This window comes from Lissotriton helveticus, chromosome 6 (assembly GCF_964261635.1).
Source record: "Lissotriton helveticus chromosome 6, aLisHel1.1, whole genome shotgun sequence".
Classification (NCBI taxonomy): Eukaryota; Metazoa; Chordata; class Amphibia; order Caudata; family Salamandridae; genus Lissotriton; species Lissotriton helveticus.
In genome coordinates this window covers 1,120,930,133-1,120,951,146 of record NC_136067.1, presented here as the reverse complement: position 1 = coordinate 1,120,951,146, position 21,014 = coordinate 1,120,930,133, and the positions used below count along the sequence as shown (strand labels likewise).

The following is a 21,014-nucleotide window of genomic DNA, read 5'->3' as shown; positions in this document are numbered from 1 at the left end:
GTCCAGTGTGGAGAGTACAGTTCAGGTGCGGAGTTTCCAGGTGGACTGCAGACGTAAAGCTACAACTTGTAAATGATCTCTGTGAATACCAAAAGTCGTAAAGTTACACTTCTGTCTCAGATTACCTTTGTGAATCGGCCCCTATGTTTGTTAATAATTTGTCTTACTCCCAATCTGCATCTTCAAATGCTGGATTTATTCATGATTTACAATGCCTCTCTCTTTGTGCCTTTCTGCTCTTTAAATCTAAAATTTTGTTTGGAAATTGTTTGTGACACTGCAGCTGAGGGTGATCTGTATATTTATTCTGTTATATAATTAGTCTTGTCTTTTTGATGAAGCTTACAAGCTTGTATTTGAATGTGTTGGGGTGTTATTCTCTTTGGTTTGATTGCAATATTGTAGATAATGGTTACTTCAATGCCAACATAATTTGATCATAGGATGTTATAGACTGCTCTAGTTTTGCAGTAGGAGACTGACACTGCCCAAGAAGTAGCAAAGTCATGGATGTGTCACGATTACCTTGGCTTTCTTTGCATTCTCTATCAAGTTGTAGATGCCTATTAGCTGCTAGTAGGAAGCTGTTTTTTATGTAGTGTACCAAAATGAGTTACAATATGTAGAAAGTTCAGATGACCCTTATTGGCTTACATGGTTTAAATTAATAATCCCAAGTACTCTCGTTTGTGGTAGTGTGGGCAAGCAGTTTAGGCTTATCAGAGGGTAGTGTAAAGCATTTATTGTACACACAGAGTTAACAAGCATTTACAATGCAACGGTTTCGCCTTTGGAAAATTTAGAGCTATTGGCAATGTAAATGACAATGCCATTTATTTATCTGTTTTCAAAACCAACACATAAATACAAATTTTGTCATTTACAATGCCAATAGCTCAAACTTTTCCAAAGGCGAAACCGTTGCATTGTAAATGCTTGTTTAAATATGGGGACCATTATAGACACGCTGCTATTGGAAAACAAAAGATCTTGCAAGCAATTGTGCATGCTCTGTCTTAGGCGATACATAAGAGACAGAAAATGAACATCTAACGGGGCACCCGAATTGCAGGCAAAATAAACAACTGGTATGTCTTTTTAATGTCAAAAATAAACAAAACACACTTTGACCCACTGAAGAGAAAAGAGCTATTTTAGGCTGCTTTGAACAATGTGCACAGACTTTGAACTCCTTCCATACCCTGCTGCACCAGTTAATGGAACTCAGATGGGCCTTACAGTATGACTGAGGCTGGTGTTTTGGCTACATAGCTTCTACACCATTAAAAATAACATGTTGGTGCCTCCGTCATTGGCTACTCACAAAGACCTGCCTTATGGCTTCTAACACACTTACTGTCCACCAATGTGTAACACTGTGCATGGGCTCCTTCTAATTGAAGGAAGAAGTAGTAATCAAGAGGGGGTGCTCTGCAAATACGAGCTTATAGCACAAAGGACTGTTTCTAGTAGTGGGGTGGGCAAGCCTATGAGAGATGGTATTGCACATGGCGTTAAGTCAGTTATGTAGCACACTTTGCGAATGCAACCGCTACATGCTAGGTATCCTCTACTACTGCCTATGCCAGGGCCCTGCAGAAGTATCTCTCATATCCTGGTTGAAGCACCTGGGCTCCTCCCTCTGTTAGCGTCATGCTCTGGTGCCCATTGGAATCTTCATGGCAACCCAACCTCTTTCAACATGTAGGGCAATGCACATACAGGAACAGGGGAACTGTGCACCTATGCTAGCAAAATAGCTCAGCGAGTTAATACACTTGCTGCCTCCATGTATATAGGTACCTGGCATACCCTGCCGCTACACCTGTGTTAGTGAGTTGTCAATGTATACTACAACTATATAACAGTACAGGGAACCATACCTACAGGGAGAGACTATTAGTTAGAAGCTATAATTTACTTAGAGTGTGACTGCACAATTTCCGAACAACAACTGTAGAAATCTGGGGGTTTACACTGAATTTGGGAAATATACTCTCTTCTGCCCAAGATATGTGCAAGTAGTATGTACTGGGCGGCGTGCGATAGGATTTCCACACACCTAGACAAGTAGAATTTTTGAACACTTCTACACCTCTGCGCATCCAAGCACCAATTCAAAATTTGACTAAACCATGCCTCACGTATCGCCTTTTAACTTTAAGAAACTGCACAGAAAAAACACTGCATATTCATATTTACTATCTATGTGTCTCAACACAATTAATTCATAACGGATGGAACATGTGCGATTCCTTAATCTCACACGTTTTATAGGCAAAACAAAAGATCTAACTTTCCTATGCCAACGCATGTAAACACAAATATTAACAAATGCTGTTCATCATATTAAAACCTGCCCTAAGACTCTGGAAAAAATAGAAAAACAGGTGTCTGAATATAATGTATAAACATAAAAAATGAATGTCAAACTGTGTAAAGACTTTATGGACTTTTGAGATAAAAACACATGCAATACAGTTAAGTACTCACCGGAAGGTGGAAAGATGAACTAAACAACCAACTGCATGAGGTATAAGAATAGCACTTCACTGGCTGAAGCCAAAGCCAATCTATCTTAATTGTACATAATTGTTTACAATCTGTTGCCGACAGTTGCGTTGTGTACCCACCCATTCGACAACGAAAGGCAAATGAAGAATATAAAGACGCGGACTGGCATAAATGTGGGAAGCTGGCAAGTGCTGTGCACTTAAGATCACATGATCTGTAAGAGGTGCCCCAAGCGTGTGTACAGTCAAGAAAACGCTTCTCCTAAAAAACATAACATACTGGCAGCTCAATTGCAACAAGCAACGGAGAGTGAAAGGGGAGGGGGGGCGGGAACGGGCACACGGGGAGGGGGGCGGAACGGACACAAGGACAGCGGGAGGGGGCGGGAACGGGCACAGGACAGCGGGATGGGGGGCGGGAACCGGCACAGAACAAAATACCTAAACTTACAGAGTGAAAACACATTTATAAACAAAATACTCCTTACCTGATCCCTGATCGCTTCGTGGGAACTCGAATGTTGAACTAACTCCAACAACAGACGCATGTAAAATGAAGAAAAAATGGCGACTCGAAAAAAAAAATAACACCCACCGCCGCGATGACGAACAGAAGTGGGTGGAGAGGGAAAAAATCGCGGGAACGCCCCCGAATCTGGGCCGGCCTTAACGGACAGATCCGGCTCCCAATGGCTAGCCTCCATTTATGGAGCTAGCCAATGGGAGCCGGGGGACGTTCCTGAAGTCCTTATTGTAAACAAAGGATTTCGCCTGCGCCGAAAAGCTGCGCAGAGCGCAGCCTTCGGCAGGCGAAACCCAACGAGGAGCATTTGCCACGATTATGAGCTGCTGTAATAAGTGAGAATGGGGGGGGGGGGGGGAGTGGTTCTTATCTTTTTCTTTTTTGTTCCTTTCTCTAATATTATTGTATATCATATGAAATTGGATATCATGGTCTGAGTGTTTTATAAAGTAAATTGTTATTTGTGGTAATGAAATGAGTGAGGTTACATATGGAATTATGATGTGTTATTGCTTCTATATTATACCTTTGTACCTTGTGGCTAATAAAAAAAAAAATATATTAAATGTTTTACCCTTCCCAAGTAAATAAACATATTACAGGCCCTGAACTGCTATGGCCACTGCCAAACAAAACACTCTTGTTCACGCAACCATGGTGTGAAGCTGGGCAGTGCAACATCAGGATGCCAGAGAGAGACTGGCAGCTCAGAACAGCTGATTGTGAGAAGACCGCGACTCACCGTCTAACCCATGGCTCGAACGTGTTTTAATCCCCGGATATTTTTCATTCACGAAAGACAGATTTCTGCACGGGCTCCGCGCTAACGTCTCCAGGGAGTTCAACAGATACGTCAATAAAGATGCCCTCGGGGCACACTATGACCCCACACAGCGAGGGTCTCGACTGTTGCCAGACTATAAGAAAGGTGCACGTGGTAGGCCGGCTCGCCATCCTTTTGCAGACCACTAGAACTACGCAGCAGCGATAGCCGGTGTGCTGCGCAGCGGTGGGGGAGGGGGAGAGTTGCTTGGCAACAGCGATGTCACTGGTGAAGCCACTGTAAAAACACTGGCTTCCAACCACGTGGAAGCGCGCTCCGTATTGTCAAGCAGGGAAGCCGCGCGCGCACTCCCAGTCACAGCAAAATACGCAAATATGTATCACGGACGGTGGCGATACAACGGCAGAGTCGGAGGAGGCGCGCCAATGCGCTCCTGGTTAATGAACAACAGGTGAAGTGTGCTTGGGCTGCGGCGGTTCCAGGAATTAGTCTAGGGCAGTGGCATGTTGCAAGAGAAGCAACACGAGTACGCAGCAGGAACTGGTTGCGAATTCAACTGGCCTCACTCAAGGGAGCTGCTCAATGTGCTCCATATGTGTGGCAGCGTGACGCCATGACACACTAAGGACGCCAAAAGAGCCGCGGCCGCTGCAACACAAGGCTGCTCGCTGCAGCCAGGGTATGCGCATAAGGAAGGGCGCGTTTCTGCAGTGTTTTACAAACGGAGGGAGGTATATCCGTCGAGTGGCCGCAGACGGCCAGCCAAACTAGAAGTCTGCAGACAATGCACAACTGTAGCCATAATTCCAACACGAACACCCTGTGGGTGATGTAGATTCTTCACTTTTGATCGAGTGCTCTTCTCTTTTTGGACCACACATTAGAGAGGTAAATATTACAACGCCATCGTCTCAAAACGCTGTCGATAAATTTAAGTATTCGGATGATGTTAACTATTTTTGGGATACCGACTATAATAGCAAACAAGTCAGGTCCCGGGCCGGCAGCCAATCACAGCGCGGCCCAGGACAAAGGGGCGGGGCTTTAAAAAACACCGCGAAACGCCCCCGAATCGCGTTTTCAAGAGAAAGCGCGATTGACAGCCTCTGTCTCCCAATGGCTAGCCTCCATTTATGGAGCTAGCCAATGAGAGACAGAGGCGGGTCATCGATCACATATACATCTCAAGAGGTTTTGCTAGCGCATGCGTACTTCGTACGCATTGGCTAGGCAAAACCTAATAAATGATACTCATGCAAGAAGAAACTCAAGACCAATTTAGAAAAAACAATGTATATTTTATAGAATTTTTAACCCCAAGAACTTCGTAAGGGGGTAAGTACTTTTCGAGTGATCAATTTATATAGTAAGGCAAAAATGTCACACAAATGTCCTTTTATTTAGTAATGTTTTCCTAAACATAAACACATATACTTAATGCATGTATTTGCAGTCGTATTTCTGGAGTCCCATTTAGGACTTAAAGTGCGGGGGGTCAAGGTCACAAGTTCCACCAGCAGTTCGGGTTTACCTGCCCTGAAGTGTCAGAGTGCAGAGGTGCTGAGTGGGTTGATAAACTTGCATGCTACACTGTTGCCAAAGTGGGGGAGGGGGGGTTACCTAGAAACAGGTTGAAGAGATGGACCTGGGTACAAGTCCAGGAGATCCCAATGGGAGGGTTCAGTTTTTGAGAGTCTTGGGGCACTGTCGGTGTTCGTGGACCCTTGACGGGGACCTCGGGTGCAGAGGGTTTTTTGTTGACTGTTACCATGCGACGTGGGTACCCACAGCTCTTGGTCAGACCTGCAGAGGGGGCAAAACCGGACAGCAAGGCCACTCTTGCGATGGCCTCTCTGGTGCAGGAGTCCCACGTTGGTAGGTCGTTTTTGCCAGTGATGGTGTCCGGGCTAGACACTAAACAAGACTTGGCTGCTGCTAGGTGACTGGTACCCCAGGTATTGGTGCAGGCGGCTCCTGTGGATCCTGACGCCTGCAGAATTGGTGGAGAGTTGGATCTCTCAATCTGGAGCATGGTGACTTCCTCCTGTGTGGCTGCTGCATTGGTGGACCCGGTGGTCAGCAGGACGGTGAACCAGACATTGTGGTTCGTGCCGGCAGGTTGCAAGGAAATAGCTCCTCCACTTCAAGGAAAAATCTGGCTGGTTGGAAAACTGGTGGCAGCCCTCTGAGGCTTCTGGAGGATGCACAGCTGCAGGACATGTTGGGCTGTAGCAATTGTTAAGACAGAAACAGCCAGGCAGGGTTTGCATTGGTAGTCCACAGTTCTCACTTCTTCGGCTCATCTTTGTCCTTCTTCAGGTGATTCTGAATTCCTGGTGTCAGGGGGCCTCCTAAGTACTGAATTTAGGGGTGTTAAGGTGAGTGAAGGATTGTAGCCAATGGGCTACTTACCCTTAGGGTCCCTACATCCCCTATATGATCCCTTCCTGTGGTGAGTGGGCATAACCCTATCCCAAAGTTCCCAAACCACAAAAATCAAGTTGATGGAATCCTCCTTCCATGTAGCACATCGGGTAGCCTACCTTATTGGTGTGACTGGCCTGATGGTGCAACATGCCAACTGCATAGCTTCTACTTGTGCCAAATGGGTGTAAGTGCAGGGCTTGGCATCTTCCAGGTCTGGGGGAAGCTGGCGTTGCATATTAAAGCCCCTTTGAAGCAACTGGCCTTGATATGCTAAATCATTAGCCGTCCTGCCGGAGGAGGTGTAAACACCTCTTGCTAGAGCAGGCATTATTTTTGACCTCAGAGAGCACTGGCTCTCACTTGCTCGGGGGGGGGGGGTCAGAAACTTGTCTGTGGTGGCAGGCTGGTAGATACAAGTACGCCAGTGCACTGAGAGTTAAGTAAGTTTTCAGGGGGCACCTCTAATGTGCCCTCTGGGTGCATATCTTAATAAATCCACTACTGGCATTATTACAGATTTTTTAAGACAAGGTTTTTGATACCAAACGCCACAGGTTTCAGTAAAGCCATCATGTAACTGTGGAACTCATAATGACCATTGCCCAGTCCATAAACTTAAGATGGCTTCCCTGTTAACTTGTACTATCTATCAATTGAATTAGGCAGCACAGGGGCATATCTGCTTATGCAGCTATGCCATCACATGTAGTCTAATGCACCCTGCCTTAGGTCTGTAAGGCCTGCTGTAGGGGTGACTTGCATTTATTGCATGCAGTGTCTGAGTATGGCACACAAGGTGTGTGCCATGCCGAGTTTCACATTTGTTTGCACCATTTAACGCAGCCTGCAATGGCAGTCTGCATGAGTTTGGTGGTGAGTCCTTTGGAGTGGCACAATACATGCTGCAGTCCTTAGGGACCCTTCTTAGTACTCACGCTCTAGGTTCCAGGGGTACCATTTACTAGGGACTTACAGAGGTGCTAATGGTCTGGCCAATTGGGAAACATTTGAACAGTTACCTAGTTTTAGGGAAAGATCACTTAGCAGGAACCCAGTGCACTTCAGTCAAAATTGCATCACATACCAGGCAAAATGTGGGGGTGACTGTTTCAAAAAGGGGCACTTTCATACAATGTTGCTGACCTCACATTCGTCAAAGCACTCCACATAAAGAGATTCTCATGGTTAATATTGGCTTTTAGTAGGCTAGTGGGTTGTACGACCTGATTTTATACTGATTAATGCTTGCATACTAGTGCAAGATGGACCATTTACATCACAGGATTTTGCTGATGCCACTTTTACTGGACTTACTTTATCTTGTTTTCTTTCTGTGTGATTTTGTCTTGTATTCCAACCAGCCTGATTTTTGCTTTTGTGTGATTAATTTGGTTACCCTTCGTGCAGGGGCGTAACACAGGCCCCCACATCCCCCGCAGTGCGGGGGGGGGGAGCTGCAGGGGGCTCCCTCAGCACAGTACTCAGGTCTGAGCTCTCTGGATAAAATCTGGAGCGGGAGCCCCTCCATGTACGTTGTAGGGAGGCCCCTTAAACTTTCGTTACGCCACTGCCTTGGTGTATTTCTTTTTGTGATTGTTGTGTTCTAATGTTGTGTACTTCACATTTTTGTTACAAACTTTTTAAGATTATATAATTTGTTCCCATCTTCTAAGATCCTATTTTTAAATATATTGATTGATACATTGTATGCAATTTACTATTTCTTAAGGTCTGTACATTTTATCCTCTAGGAAACATGTCATTTGCAGTACTGTGAGAAATGGATATATATATCTTCAGGCTGGGCTGTGCACTGTGTAAAACAAGAAATGTATTTTAACTTTATTTATCTTGGTGCTAATGTAAATACATTGTGATATGTTTGCTGTAGTTGACAGCCTATATCGAAATTCACTGTGATTGCACCCTATACATTAAAGGCCTTATTCACAAAGGTAAACTTACACATTCGTGTACGTTTATTCTTTTTCGGTATTCACAAAACGGAAATTCAATAACACTTTATGACTGCGTAGTCTCCGAAGTCAGAGTGGAGAACTAAGTACATACAAAGATAGTCCATGTACAGAGTGCACCCATCCCCATAATGTAGGTGACGTTTTGTGGAGCTTTGTTTAAATTGTGTGATGTTCCAGGGTCTTTGCTGAACAACGGCCTTGTGCAAGCAAGATGTGATTTGAGTAATTCAAACTCCATAAAGCAGGTCTGCAAAAACTTAACTGAGGATCAGGGCAGCGTCAATACTTTTCCAGTGAGATAGGTGCCCATCACCAGATAACTAAAGACACAAACAAAAAACGGTGTTAACAAAATTGTGCAGTGCTTTAATTGTGTAATAGATGGGAACAATGACTATTCATGTTATTGAGATGGGTAGGTTAACTTTCTATCTTTGTGTTTCTGTTACTGATTTTAGAAGGAGGAGTGATGTCTTTTTTCCCCTTTCAGGCTCTTGCCAAAGATATTAAAGAGATGTCTGAAGAAATTGACAAGAACAAGATTCTCTATTTCCAAACTCTTCCTGAAAATGTTGACAACCAAGGGGTCATAGAGGACACCATGTACTGTCTCATGGGGAGGTTGAATACTCTGGAGTCTTTGGTGAACCAGCGATGCCATCAAATGAAAGGGAGACTCCAACAACTGGTCACCTTCCAGGTGCGCTGGAGAAATGTGTTTAAAATTGTCTTTCAATTGTAATCTAACTGAGTGGATGTAGCATGCTGAGAGTCCATCTCCACTTTGATTCTGGTCCAGCAATGTTGCCCAGCATATCTTTACTGCTTCTTAGTCTGACCCTGTTTCTCCCTACCCCTGACCAAGTCTATTCAAGATATGGCCCTACCCTCTCTGAGTGCATCAATATGGACACTTGCCCCTCTCTGCTCAGTTGAAGTGTGGCCCTACCCCCTCCCTGCTAGTCCAAGTGTTTCCCATGTGGGGTGAGACCCCCTTGTAGAAATATTATTTCACCTAAGTGCTCTTCAATCAATGGATCAAAGCAATGGGCATATCAGGGAGGGGGATTGGGCTGTACTCTAATGTTGAAATGAACGGTTAAATGCTGGTACGCTGAATTGATGAATAGCCAGCTTTCGGCACTAAAACAACTTTTTTGCTGAAGACCCTGTGCTATAACAGCTCTTATAAGTGATACCAAGTTCTTTAACTTGAAAATGCCTGTCTACTAACTACCCGCTTAATGAGGCCATGGTAGAGAAGTGAAAAGCAGTTTTCTACATCAAACCCCAAGTATGACTTGATACATAGTAGTCAGTCCGTACAAACAGTTAGTGCCTTATATGCCTCACAGGAAGTCCATAATCACATAATCTAATCTTGGATGCATGATTATTCATTGCAGTAAACGTGTGTGCAAAGAAACTAGGATGTTGAGTTTCTACATAGGAGCTTTAAGTTGTAAAAACATGAGTCAATGACAGAGCTCTAGTCTTGTTGTTCATTTGCAAGGTTCGTTGTACATAAAACCTTTACTGGTGCCCCCCCCCCAAAAAAAGTTTACCCCTATTAGTGCTGCTTGTGCTACAGCAACCAGATCAAGCATAATGTAAAGTTTTTTTTTACTGTGGCATAAATAGCGGAAACATAATGTAAAGAGAGAGGCACCCTGGTAGAGAGGTAACGTTCCTTAAGGCAGGGCTCGAATATGTCAATGTAAATACTTAAGGCAACATAGATATAGCATACATATTACAATCAATGTAATGAAATTAATAAACAAAAAGAAGAAAGAACCAACATAACTATTTTTCTTAGAAAAGTACAAAAATAATTTTGTTGATAATCATATGACACAAAATACAATGAAACCCCTCAATCATACCGGTCCGTTCATATCTACACTTATACAATCTCATACATTCTAAGCTCTATTAAAAACATTGATATTAATGACAAGACTAATCATAGCCACTGACATTCGTTTGTGATCTCCATAGACAAACAATGTGGCGCAATTTGACATTGTCGTTTGACATTTGAACTGTCAAATTAAAATTGTGCCACATTCTTTGTCTATGGAGATCACAAACGAATGTCAATGACTATGATTAGTCTTGTCATTGATATAAATGTTTTTAATAGGGCTTAGAATGTATGAGATTGTATGAGTGTAGGTATGAATGGACCGGTATGATTGAGGTGTTTCATTTTATTTTGTGTCATATGATTATCAATAAAATAGTCTTTGTACTTTTCTAAGAAAAATAGTTATGTTGGTTCTTGCTTCTTTTTGTTTATTATTTACATTACATTGATTGTGATAAGTATGCTATATATATGTTGCCTTAAGTATTTACATTTACATAAATAGAGGAAACAACATAAACCATTGCAGAAAATGTGTGAGACGTATTTGCTTACAATCATACTTGAGTAAATCAATAAAAGAAATTCTCCTCCTTTTATACTATAACACCATTCTTCACATTTCATAAGCGGAAAAAAATATGTGTTCATTGCATGTGTTTCTGTGGATGCACATTTCTGATAGAGACTTCCAACTGCAGATTCCTCATCTTTTGAATACTCCCTCAGCGTCAGACTGGATCTGGAAAATCTTCAGTAGTACCTCAGTGTGTTGGCAAATGGCGCTGTTAATCACGTACGGAAGTTGCTTTGTGCCACATGTGATATGCGTAGGCCTAAATAGGTACCGTCCATGTGGTTGACATCAGTTGCTTTCTTTTTCTTCCAACAGACATGGATCCGTAAGTACTCCTTGTATCTTCGATACACTTTCTTATTCCAAGTTTTCTAAGAGCTGCAGTGATTGCTCTCTGAAGCATGTCAAGGACATTCAAGATTGAGAACTTTGTGACAAAGCACTACAAGAACCCATGCCTAGATTGTTTGAGATCAAAAGGTAGGTCCTGATCAAACTCACGAGGTCGCACTCATGACCGGTATTCTTTGTGATGCAATTCCTCAGGGAAATAAAAAAATAAGCACAAGAAGTTCACGTGGGACTCAGCCCCATCCCACCTCTCTTGGTCTTTTGAGACCACTTGTGAGTCCTCCTTCGGACCAGTCGGTATCCTCCCAGGTCTCTGTACTAACTTCGGTACTGGTTCCCTTTCCGGTTCCACACCTGTGCTGAAACATAATCTACCAACGCCGATGCTGGTGCAGCTGACTACGGATGATGATGGCTAACCCATAGTTCTGTCTGAAAGCACTGTCCCAACCTTGACTGAGGTCACACGTTGCTTCATCTGAACCACAACCCTGCTAACATCCTTCTGATTCAGACACAGCGCCTCTACCTTTTGCTAGAGCTCAGGTCCTTTATGACCTTTTCGATACGGATTTTGACAGTGCGGGTTATGATGTTATGTTGGGGACAAGATTGCCCAGCCCTACTTGGAGGATAACTGGTTAAAAGATCTCCAGGATGCCAGTGGTCTGGCAACATTCCCACATTGTCTAGTTTCTCCTTCAGGACCAGCCACTAACGACAGCACATCCTTCACTTTGATTATGCAAAGGGCATCAGAGATTCTTGATTTCCTTCATCCCGCTCAAAAGGTTAAAACTAATGCCCTGAAAGAGGTGTTTCAACCTGGCCCAATGACTTTTGAGCCTCTGTTACATTTAGTGAGGCCCTCACATATACACCCATGGGCACTTGGACCAAGCCTTGTTTAGGTGCACCTCTGCATCGCCAGATTGCCAGGCATAATTGTCCTGCTCCAGGCGACCCCACTTTCCTCACCAAGCACCTCACTCCTGAAAGACTTGGGGTGCAGGCTTCGGCTAGAAGAGTGAACCCAAACTGTTTACATTCTAGTACCCCCGACATGGAATCGAAGAGAATAGAAACCTTTGGAAATAGGGATGTCTCCACCACAAGTCTGCCCCTTTTTTTCTGTAAATACTAGCTGCCTCTTAGGCTGTTATTCTCACGCATTGTTTTACAGCTGGTTCCGGAGGAGGCTTTGATCATCCTCTCCCAGGTCATGCAAAATGGCTGAGATGCGTCCAAGTACACCATCTGATGCAGTTTGTACATGACTCACTCCCTTGGTAGGGCTATTGGAATTAGAATGGCCCTCAGCAGATACACTTGGATGCAGCCCGCTGGCTTTTTCGGAGATGTTCAGGCCGTACTTGTGGATAGAATTTGATAGCTCCCGATTGTTTGATGGTTCACCTCTGTCGTGCTTTAAGGATAGCATGTCAACGGTGTGCTCTTCTGACCTTTCTGCCGCTCCCTGCCAAACGCACTAGAAGTTCCGACACTTCTGGGCTTTGGTAGGGGCTTTGGACACCTCCAGCATCCCCCACAGGTGCATCAATCACTACAACCTTTTCACGGCCTGTGCCGCAGTGCCCCTTGAAGAGGGCAACAGGGATGGTGGACAGCCCAGTTTTACACAGCCCCAGTTGCTCCTAAACCTTTTTAGCATTGCTTTTGCAGCACACAGCTACCCTTTTGGTGGCCAGATGTAACACTTTCTTTCAGGTAGAGACTTCTAGCCACAGATTCCTCCCCTTTTGAATATTCCCCAGTCATCAGACTGGATCTGGAAACTTTTCCATAGCATCTTTGCACGTCAGCAGATGGTGTCATTTCCTTTCTTTACGCACACCAGATGCTGATCCAGAGCTTCTTCTCGTCTCTTAGTGATCTTTATCTTGATTTTTCCTTCTCTTACAAAAACATTTTTGCAATGTGTATAGGATGTCACCCCATAAGATGACAAGTTTAAAACCCTGCAAAGACAGTCGCAAGCAGGTGTCTATGACAGATCCCCACCAGCTATGCCTGTTGTGTCTGGGTTCTGGCATAACTGCAAGATTTGTAGAGATTTCATGTTGATGAACCCAAAGGCCATCAGGAAACAGGAGGCAAAACTTTATTTTGCCAAGCACAAGAAGACACAGCATCGGGACATCTCAAAGTCCAAAGCTCGATCCTGGTCCCGCTCCCGTTCTCAGATTTGATGGAACTACTCTAGAGGCTGATATTTGCCATGCTCAAAATCCTCTGGTAATTGTTATAGGGAGGCTCTTTATATAGTATACCAAAAAGAGGTATACTGTGCAAAAAAATCCAGGTATCCCCTATACGTGGACAGGGGCTTTCTCTAGCAATCTCAAGGTGCTCTCTAAGGGGGTTGTGTTGTCGAGCATCAAGAGAGGAGTGTTAGACACCTGCAATGCACACACAGTGAATAAATGATGCACATTGCTCAATAAGGAGATTCACACCATTTTATAAAAAATAACTCTTATCTTTATATAACTTTTGGCACTAAGATCATCAAAAGCAGGTAAGTACGTTTCGAGTTCTTAAATTTTACAGATTTGAAAAGTCAACACTTAGTGCTATCTCTGAAGCGGTTATGTTATCCTATAGAGGAAAGACATACATTGCATACAGGTAGTTCACAGCAACTTAAATCTCCTGAACTTAAGGTAAGTATGTGGCAAGGTCCAATGCAACAACAACAGGGCAACTCAGGTGGCACTGGGGCGGCTGGGTGCAGAGGTGCTTGTTAGAGTTGGGTGCCCTATGTTATCCAATAGGGATCGGTCTGGTTGAAAAGAGGCTGCAGGCTTTATTTGGCAAACCAGTCAGTCTCAACCAACAGGAGGACTAAGGTCTTGCGATGCTCAGGGATGTGGGGACGGGTGCAGAGGTGCTTTGAGGCATCAGGTTTTCGTAACCGGAGACACTCGCGGTCAGTGGGGGTTGCACAAACAGGCTGTAGGCACTATTGGCCTTCTTCAACATGAGCTTGGGGTGATAGGTACAGTGGTGCTGGTCAGGGTCAGGTTTACATGGTCCTGGAGACCTCAGACATTCTTTCTTTAGTGCTTACAGTATTCAGGGAAACAGCTCTACTGCTCCACAGGAGTTCCTGGGTCTTTGTAAAATTGCTGACTGTCCTCCCAGGATCTTGGAGGCACAGCAACTTGCAGGGTGAGTTAACTTTCATGCAGTTGTCGTGAATATACAAACTGGCCGGCAGTTCTTGCTTTTCGTGGCTCTTCAGTCCTTCTACTTATGGGTCGGCAGGATCTGACTTCTTGGTTCCATGGGCTCTCCAAATGCTACATTTGGGGGCATATGGAGAGTGTAGGGCAGTGGCCAAACCTTTGGGGTCACTACAACCCCTATATGACCATTCCCGTGGGAAGTGCACATAGCTCTGTCCAAGAGTTCCTAGGTTTGCCATCACATAGATGGAAGACTTCTGACTTCCGAATTCACTTAAGGTAGCCCACCTTAGGGGTGGAAATAGCCTGAAGGTGAACACGCCACTCTGATTATTAATGATTCCCCCTGCCCAAGTGCTAAATGGACCCTGGACATGGAGGGGTTGTCATCCTTTCTGCAAGGGAAGCCAGATTTGCATACCAGAGGCAGTGGGCTCTTTAAAGCTCCCTGCCTTGAAATTCTAATTTGCAGGTCAACTTGTGTGAGCGAGTGTTAAAACCCTCTGCCTGAGCTGGCTTTGTTCCTGGCCTCCTGAGAGCAAAGGCCCTCACCCCTAGGGGTCAGAAACATACCTGTGATGGCAGGCTGGTCAGAACCAGTCAGTCAGCACACTAATAGTTGGTAGGTTTTCAGGGGGCACTTGTAGGGTGACCTCCTGGTACTTGTATAAATAAATCTGTCACTGGAATCAGTGTGTGTTTATCAATATGAGGTGTTTGATACCAAACACCATATGTTTCAGTGAAGCCAGTATGTACCTGGGTAACTTGTTTTTTACAAGTGCCCAGTCCATACCTAAGATGGCTTCCCTCTTCATTTGTACTGTCAGTAATTGAACTGGTCAGCACACGGTTATACCTGCTCATGCACATATGTCCTCACGTGTAATGTAATGCATCCTGCCTTGGGGCTGTAAGGCCTGCTGTAGGGGTAACTTACAAATATTATATGCAGTGTTAGGGGACATGGCACAAGTGTATAGCATGTCATGTTTTCACTTTTTAGAGCACCTTTTCACGCAGCCTACAGTGGCAGTCCATATGAGTTTAGTGCTCTGGCCCTTTCAGTGGCATAAGTTATGCTGCAGCTCTTAGGGACACTCTTGGAGACCCTCTTTAGTACCCATGCCCTACCTACAAGAGTTACCACTTAGTAGTAACTTACAGAGGTGCTAAAGGCCTGGTCACTTGGGTATCAAGTGACCAGTTGTCCTGTTTTGAGGAAAGGGTACTGGCACGGGGTACCTGTTTGCAGGATCCCAGTGCACTTCAGTCAAAGTTGCATGAAATACCAGGCAACAAGTGGAGGGACTACTGCTGCAAAAACTCATTTTCCTACAGTAACTACAAGAAACACAGGAAATTGAAATGGAGTTCTGCTCCTTCGTGCTATTCCCACTCCCATAACGAAGCATGTTGGTGGTGCCAACTGCCTAGCTCCTGCTCTCGAAGTTTGCCGACTTTAGAGCCGATTCCGCAACTGGTTGCAGAACAACCTGAGTTTCTGAGTCCTTCAGCCATGCTACATTAGATCAAAGAGTTATGCACAGCTATGTTCTGGCTCTTCAGATCTCTGCCATCTCTGTTTAGCGCAGCGTTCTGCATCAAGCAGCTTAAGAGCTTCTGGTTGCTCTCCAGGTACTGTAAGTAGCTCTTCTGTGGGCAGCCATGTGATGTAAATTAAAGCTTTTGATTGGCTGAATTAGTGGATGTATACTGAAATTGGAAAGCATATATTTCAAGACTAAAATGTGTGTATTTTCAGAAATCATAAGTCGATGTTTGCGTGAAAATAAATGAATTTCCAAAATATATTTAAAGCTGATATTTGAGTGATAAAAATAAAACGGTCTTGGGGAGGCTTAAGACTAAAATTATTAACTAGGTGTTAGGAGCAGTGCGGCATTGGATATTATGTTTTTAACATGCAGAGGCATTCCACATTGACAAAGCATTTTTACATCTTTATTGGCAACCATGCCTGATGCACGGACGTGATCACAGCTGGTAATGTTGCATATGGTGACTAATTTAATCTTGTCTGATGTGGTTACCATTACATCTCTAATAATATTAGTAACTCGGGAGGATTTTTATTGAACATTAGTAGCTCTTATTTCAGAAAAGGTTGGGGAGTCCTGGTCTAGCATGCCTTTTAGCCCCAGAGAGCTGAGAGGCCTTACACCTAGACTGCCACATGTTGGTTGGCCCTTGGTGCCAGCTGGCCCTTATGAGCCTCTTCTTACCTTGGATCCAGTACCAATGCATTCCCCGGCACCCATGCCCATGTGAGACCCGGATACATTGACGCTGACCTTGCCTCCCCAAGAGGCCGTCAGATTATCCTCTATGATTTCGACCAATACCGTGCACAAATCCGACCGAGGTGCTGGTCGCTGCACTCAAAATTCCAAATCGCAGGCAACATTCATTGCATTCCCTCTCTGGCACTGACTCTGGCAATGACTATGACCAAGGTGATGAGTTCGCTCAGCCCTTAACCGAGGACATTTGGTATTAGGACTTGCACAAGGCTAGTAGGCTAAATACCACTAGAGACAATTCTTTTTTCTCCTCCTATCCCAGTCACAGAAGATCTGACACCTATGATGTGGTTATGTGTGTTTTGGGGCACTGTTGAAATCTGCCCTTGAATGATTCAAGGAACGTTGAGCTACCACTTGCTATCTGGGTCTCTCTGGCCAGCCTCTCAGCCGCATCTATTCCACTGATCCTTTTGTAGCTTTGTCCGAGCCGAGGCATCCATTACCGCCAGCCTATCCAGACCCACCAGGGAGCCCAGCAGTTTCATGAGAGAGGCCAAGGTGCCCCCCTGCGTCCAAGGCCAGCATGCCACTCAGTCTTTCCCCTTCAACCCTCACCTCCACAGTACCACCTGCCAAACCTCTTTAGTGTGCCCTTGCAGGGCCACAGCCATCAGGTAGGAGGAATAATCCACCAATTCTATCCGGGGTTGGAAAGCGATCACATCGGACAGGTGGGCACTACAACTTGCCTGAAAACATTATGCCTAACCTTTTCTTTCCTGCAGCACCTTCCACTGTCCACGCAATGACTGACAGAAGACCGTCTTTCCATTTTGCGGCAGGAAGTGCAAGCCCTTTCGACCAAAGAGGCTGCTGAGAGGGTGCCAGCAGCAAAAGTAGGGTGTGGTTGTTATTCCCACTACTTTGTGGTGCTCAAGAAGAACATAGGTCTTTAGCCTATGTTAGATCGGCACCCTCTCAACGCCTTCCTCTGGAATTCAAAGTTCTCACCTTGTCCCAGGTCTTGTCTGCTCTCGGCCCTTGACACTGGATAGTGGATTGGACCCGCAGGACACTGTCCTGCCGGCAGATTGGTGCTACTTGTAGTTCGTGGTGGCAGAGGAGCATTTTCAGTTCTCTTTGCTCCCTTTGGTCTCACCAGCAGCCCTCAAGTGTTCACGAAAGTGATAGCAGTGGTGGTAGCATTCTTTGAAGGTCAGGTTGCCAGTCTTCCTCTAACTCGACAACTGAGTGTTGAAGGTTGTCATGCCCCAGGCAGTCATCACCACTTCCAGACTAAGGTGAAGCTCCTATCATCTTTGGGATTCACTATAAATGTGCAGTATATATGGTTTGATTTCATGCCTTTCCCCTGGGAAAGAGAGTCCAGGACATTCAGGCTATGATCTTGATCTTTCAACCTTGGTCCTGAATTTCAATGAGGTTGACTCTGAAGCTGCTAGAACGGATGGCCTCCTGTATCCTGCTGGTCGAGCATGCCAAGTGGCATATGCAGACTCTAAAGTGGGATCTGGAGTATCAGATGGCCCAAAATCAAGGGTACCTCTGCAACCATATTCAGATTTCGGAGAAGGCTGTAAAAGATCTGCAGTTATTGTTACTGGACTGCTATTGGATCAGTAGTAGCTCCTTCTCACTTTCTCACCCAGAGCTGACAGTGGTGACTGATGCGCCATTTGGAAGAGACAGAGATCCAAGGCCTGGTCTCCGGTGTAGTCTGGTGTCATATCAGCCTTCCTGAGCTGAATACATTCCTTGGGTCCATCCAGTTGAGGGTTGTAAGAAAATGCCCTCTTTTTGCATAGTTGTCCCCACTTGTTGCCAAAGTACTGATTTACTTTGACTGAGTGTGCGCTGGGTTCCTGCCAAACAGGTACCCAGAGCCAATATTCTTTCCCTAAACTGCATTGAGACAACAACCAATTGTCACTCTTTGAGCACACGTCAGTCTCTTCTAAAGGATACCATAGGTACCAAGGGCACTGTGGCCAGGGAAGGCCTCTAATGGCTGCAGCACGTATTGTGCCACCCTTAGAGGCCCTGTACATTCACACACCACACTACCTTTGCAGGCTGCATGTTTTGGTGCAGAACCAAGTGAAGATTCGACATGGCACACATCCCTGTGCGCCATGCCTACAACCCACTGTCCTGGCATAGATCAGCCACCCCTCTAGCTGGGTGCACTATACCAGTGGTGAGGGTACAGGTGCATCAGCCCTGTACCAGTACAGTGTCTAAGCCAATTCTTAAACATTGTAAATGCAGTGATGCCATTAAGAGTATATGGTGCTGGGAGTTTGTCATTACGAACTTCACAGCACCATAATGGTGTGAGAAGTTGGCCTGGCATATGCTGTCCACTATTCTAGTGGGCACCTTGTACCAGTCCAAACGACCCTTATTGATGGTAGGTTTAAATACAACCTATATAGAAAGCTATCCTAGTGGGAGCTGTGGAGAGCAGCCTTCAGGCTAAGCCGTGAAGGAATGTAAAGCAGCTTGTTTTACCAGTCTCTAATCTCATGAATGACCAAATGTAAGGAGAACCACACCAGGCACATACATAAGATATATGCATTTATTCTAAACACATCCCTCTAGTCTCTTTATGAGTATAGAGGCAAAAGTACATACAGTAAACTTATTTAGCACACAGTAAATTAGCACAATATACGTTGAGCCCTAGGGGCGTACCAAACCATATATTAAGTAAGTGGTATAAGAACCACGACTGACATAGATACAAGGCCTAGAGCCTTCAGAACCGCTGGAGCCTCCAGGAACCACCCAAGGTAGTGACACAGGGGACCCACGGGGGACGAATTCAATGTCTACACACAGCCACGAATCACCATTATCTTCTATGGGGAAAGTAGCGGTCGGAAAATGACAGATTAAGGACACTTGAAAGAGGACTTGGAGCAAATCCCTTTAGAACTAGGCAGGTCTAGAGTCAATATCCACAGGAGCACCGGAGTACTCGAGTTACCTCACCCAGGGAAGCCGGGTGCATAGGTGTCATTTGATGTTGGGTTTTGTCGTCGTTTTCAATGGCGAGCGGCTGCAAAGTGCTGCTGGCGACCAAGTCGAAAGTGTCCGGGTGGATACAAGGGTGGATCGAAGATCTGAAGGACAGAGTCTGGGTCACTAACCAGTGACCAGGAAGGCGATGAGGGGATGCCCACCGATGTGTGGTGCTTTTAGATGAAGAACATGAAGCTTGACTCTTCAGCCACGAGGACCAGGAGGCGTCGACGATGACCAGGAGCTGGATTCGAGCTGTCTCACAAAGGATGTTGAGTGCTGCAGTGTAGGTATCTGGATTGGACCCAACAAGCCTTGGCAACAGCAACCCACGCAGGAAGAAAAGATTGGCTTTGGTGCAGACCAGCAAGGTCTGAGGGACTCACCCTTTGGTGAGGAGTCAGGGCACGTCTGGAGCAACCAGGAAAGCCCAAGAAACAGAAGAGTTACCTTCGTGGGGGCTCACCAGTCGAAGCGGGCCCACGGAACACTCGTCGAGTGTAGGCCCACAAACTTCGGTGCAAATGGTGCTCGGGGCTTGGACTACAGGTAGCCCAACGCACAACTTCGGGAAAGCTCAGGAAGTCAATGCACTTGCAAATGTGCACGGTCTCCAGGAGTTCCGGTTCCACGTCACTCGTGAGGGCTGCGGGTCTCAGCTTTTGCAGGGATCTCGTGTCGGCCCCTGAGAAGTCTGGAAGTCTGTGACCTGAATCACAAATCCGTCGGGATCCGCCGGGAGCCTTGGAAATGCAGACCGGCAAGATGCTTTGTTGGTGCCTGTTTGAACAGGGGAGTCACTCCTTGATCCCAAGGGAGATTCTTCCGTCTTCTAGTCGAGATAAAATGTTGAAGTTCCAGGATATATGTTGCAGAGTTTCGTCCAGGTGTAATCTGAAGTCCTAAGGACTGGGTTCTTATACTTATACTAAGTTAGGGGATTGGACATACTCTGTGGACCCACCTATGGGAGGATCTAGGGAGGAGGGTGGTTACAACCATTTCCCTTTGTCCAGTTTCATGCCAGAGCAGGAGCTGAGTGCCCCTGCAACCGGTTTGAACTGGGATATGCACTGAATGCACCCACCCAGCCCCAATACACTAAAGCCTGTCTGGGGAGGTGGTTACACCTCCCTGTGACAGGAAACCTATTGTACAGGCCTCCCCTGCCGGAGTTTTGTCCAGCAGCAGGAGGTCAGACTCGTGTCTGTGGCTGCAGCATCCATTTTGTGGTGCTGGGGCTCTTTTAAACTATTACCGGTTAGGTTAGTGTGTGCATGTCTTCTCCCTCTAGAAGGGTGGAATTCTACCCCCGCCGCCAGGACTAGTGAGGGGGGGGGGGTAGGATTCCAAAGTGTTTAATACCAAACAAAACATGTTTCCATGCAGCCATTCCAAAGTGAGCATTAACCGCAAGGTTATAATGCACTTAAGAGTATATGGTCTGGCTGCATCACAGAACAGCA

At 45.5% G+C, this 21,014-nt stretch overlaps 1 protein-coding gene across 1 annotated transcript in view; it reads left to right on the top strand.

Annotated features, from left to right (window-relative positions):
• The window catches only part of SYNE1 (spectrin repeat containing nuclear envelope protein 1), a 2,361,447-nt gene that overhangs the window by 1,755,807 nt on the left and 584,626 nt on the right, over positions 1–21,014 (top strand). The window contains exon 102 of the mRNA XM_078648775.1: positions 8,717–8,926. Within this exon, the coding sequence (XP_078504901.1) occupies positions 8,717–8,926 (210 nt within the window). The remainder of the gene's footprint in view (positions 1–8,716; positions 8,927–21,014) is intronic.